The sequence below is a fragment of the Mus pahari genome, chromosome 12 (genome assembly GCF_900095145.1).
Source record: "Mus pahari chromosome 12, PAHARI_EIJ_v1.1, whole genome shotgun sequence".
In the NCBI taxonomy this organism is placed as follows: Eukaryota; Metazoa; Chordata; class Mammalia; order Rodentia; family Muridae; genus Mus; species Mus pahari.
In genome coordinates, this window is record NC_034601.1 from 16,401,266 (window position 1) to 16,404,191 (window position 2,926).

Here is a 2,926-nt window from a genome sequence, read left to right on the forward strand (position 1 = left end):
GGCCCAGCTGCTACCCAGTTTAAGGCATATCAAAATATAAAGGCTGTGTGTGTGTGTGTGTGTGTGTGTGTGTGTGTGTGTCTTTCAATAGGGAATGTAAACATTTGGGGTGGGGTAGCAGAAACTTGCTGTTGGGTTTTATTAATTAAAAAGTATTGCTACAGATGGTGCCCAATATGGGGCAAAAATCACTCTTAAAAATTAATCGGAGATTCCCTAATGTGATACACGAGCTTTCCTTTAAGATTAAGAGGCAGGAAGAACTGGGTTCTCAGTGGAGCCAGCCACATAGTTCTTTCCAACCTGAGGGAATTCTGAGCTCCTACTGGGAGAAGCAGGCCACAGAGAACAGGAAAAGATAGGAATGGAGGTGTTCAAATTTAAAAAAAAAAAAAAAAATCAAGGTTTCTCAAACAACTGGATTCTTAGAACTCAGAAATTCTGGGATACCTTTGAGTGGTACTCACTTATAAATTAGCCAAATAATAGGCTCATACAGAACTTTAGTAGAAGTTAAATATATAGGAAATGAAGTTAGTCCAAAATATATAAAAAGAAAGGGGATGAAAATATACCCACAGATACTAAGCTCCTTAGGAGGTAGGCATTAAAGAAACCCAGGCTTTTGGTCTCAAATGTAGGAACAAAGGCATGGAGATAGGGAAAACCCAATCAAAACAAATAATAATAAAGAGATATTAATCTCCAAAGAAGGGAGGAATAAAGGAAAATGACATTGTTTTAAGGATAAAAGGGAGAAATAGTAGCAATTGTTTTAGATGTTTTTAAGTAATTAATTTTTTTTTTTTTTTTTGTTTCTCGAGACAGGGTTTCTCTGTATAGCCCTGGCTGTCCTGGAACTCACTTTGTATACCAGGTTGGCCTCGAACTCAGAAATCTGCCTGTCTCTGCCTCCTGAGTGCTGCGATTAAAGTAATAAATGTTTTAAACGGTGTTAAAGAGATACTAATTTCCATAAAAGGGATAAATAAGAAGTTACATTATCTTAAAAATAGATTGGAGGAATTGTGGTAATTGTATGAATTATACAAAGAGAAAATGGATGTAATTATATATCCATAGATACTAATTTCCTTAGCAGGGAGGAATTAAGGACTCTGATATCAAATGTAGGAACAAAGACATGGAGATAGGGAGAAAACCTATCTCGGCAGATAATAAAAATTGTTTAGAATGTTTTAATTACTTTGAGTTGTTCTAATTGTCAAAATGATGGTGACTATAAGTTTGGTGGCATTAATGACATTACTAATCCTCTGGGAGAAAAGTCAAAGCAGAGCAGGGCATAAGGAAAAAGAGGCTGATAAATTGAACCAATTTATTTTTGGTTGCTAGACCAAGGACATGATATTTTGAAAGAGTCACTATGGATTTGTGTTAACAGGAAAGGAGAAAGGCTTTGGACCCCTTCCAAAGTAATATGGATTATATATGATAGGGGAAGACCCCATGAAGATCTTGGCTATAGACAAGAAAGAAAAATCCAAGAAGACCAAACAAGACAGGTAACATAAATTGCAGATCCCTCCACATGGGAACAGCCCTGAAACTGATTTAGACATGAAAATGTCTCTAGCCAAAACTTCAGCTAAAATTAGCCAATAAATTTTATTTGTTACAAAGTCCTTAAAATTTATCATGTCATCTTTTAAGTGGCACAAATGAAGATTTATTACAATTGTTTATCTATCAAACTAACTCACGAAAAAGACAGCTGTCTTTCACCTGCTCAAGCGAGGAGCAAAAATTCATCCCTAGCTGACTATGCACCTTGTGACAACCACACAAATATCTTAAAAGAAATAAAAATTCAGTTGTAAGATTTATATATTGCAGAATGAAGCACGAAGATGTAGCTCTGACAAGATTCATCCTTTGGGATGCTGAGAGGACCTGTCCTTCCTGCTCCTGCCTCACCTGATGCTGTTTCCAGATACTTGCTCCCAGAACAACTTCAGGAATAGCTGATGATTCCCGATGACTTCCGTTCATCCAGACTTTCAGACAGTTCTAGTCAGGACTTCAGTTAAGCCCTGAACCTTCTAAACACACAGAGACTGGATAACAAATGCCAAAGCTAGATTTTTTTTAAGTCTAACCAAAAATTTTAATTTTCTTACCCCTTAAAACATACTCATTGCCCCAGTTCAGCGGGAAAAAGCCATGGAGAGTCATCATCCTGATTCCTCAATTTTGGGTATCTGGTTATGGTTATTTTATAAATTATAAGTGGGTTGTCATTTTAAAGGATAATTTGAAAAAGGTCATAATTTTGAACAGGATGGAAACTAAATAGAGACCTTAGACTCAGAGATTTCTTTCTTCCCTTTCCTCTTCTCTATCCTTTCTTTCTTAGGTAAAGGAAAGGGGTTTGAAAAGAAAAAAGAGGTGATAGAGATATATTATAAGAAATTAGATATATGGGGATGGATTGCTAAATTTGCTCTTAAACAAAGCATTTTATAACCACAATTTTACATTGGCAGAAATTTTTACATTTTGATGCCAAAATACAGTTATATTTTCTTACATTGGTACAGAATTTATGTATTGATACAGGTTTAATGTTTTCATTGGTATAAATCTTTGTATATTGATACAAAATTTTAAATTAATATTGTTACTCTTAGATAGGCATTGTGCCTATACAACTCATTTAAGAATACAAGGGGGGCTTGGGTTCCGGCGACATGGCTAAACGCACCAAGAAGGTCGGCATCGTCGGCAAGTACGGGACCCGCTATGGTGCCTCCCTCCGGAAAATGGTGAAGAAGATTGAAATCAGCCAGCACGTCAAGTACACTTGCTCCTTCTGTGGCAAGACCAAGATGAAGAGACGAGCTGTCGGCATCTGGCACTGTGGTTCCTGCATGAAAACAGTGGCCGGCGGTGCCTGGACCTACAA

The 2,926-nt window shown here is 36.8% G+C and overlaps 1 protein-coding gene across 1 annotated transcript in view; it reads left to right on the top strand.

Moving 5' to 3' along the window:
- Positions 1-2,698: 2,698 nt before the first annotated feature.
- The window catches only part of LOC110330017 (60S ribosomal protein L37a-like), a 4,204-nt gene continuing 3,976 nt past the window's right edge, over positions 2,699-2,926 (top strand). The window contains exon 1 of the mRNA XM_021209948.1: positions 2,699-2,922. Coding sequence (XP_021065607.1) covers positions 2,712-2,922 — 211 coding nt within the window. The 5' untranslated portion in view covers positions 2,699-2,711. The remainder of the gene's footprint in view (positions 2,923-2,926) is intronic.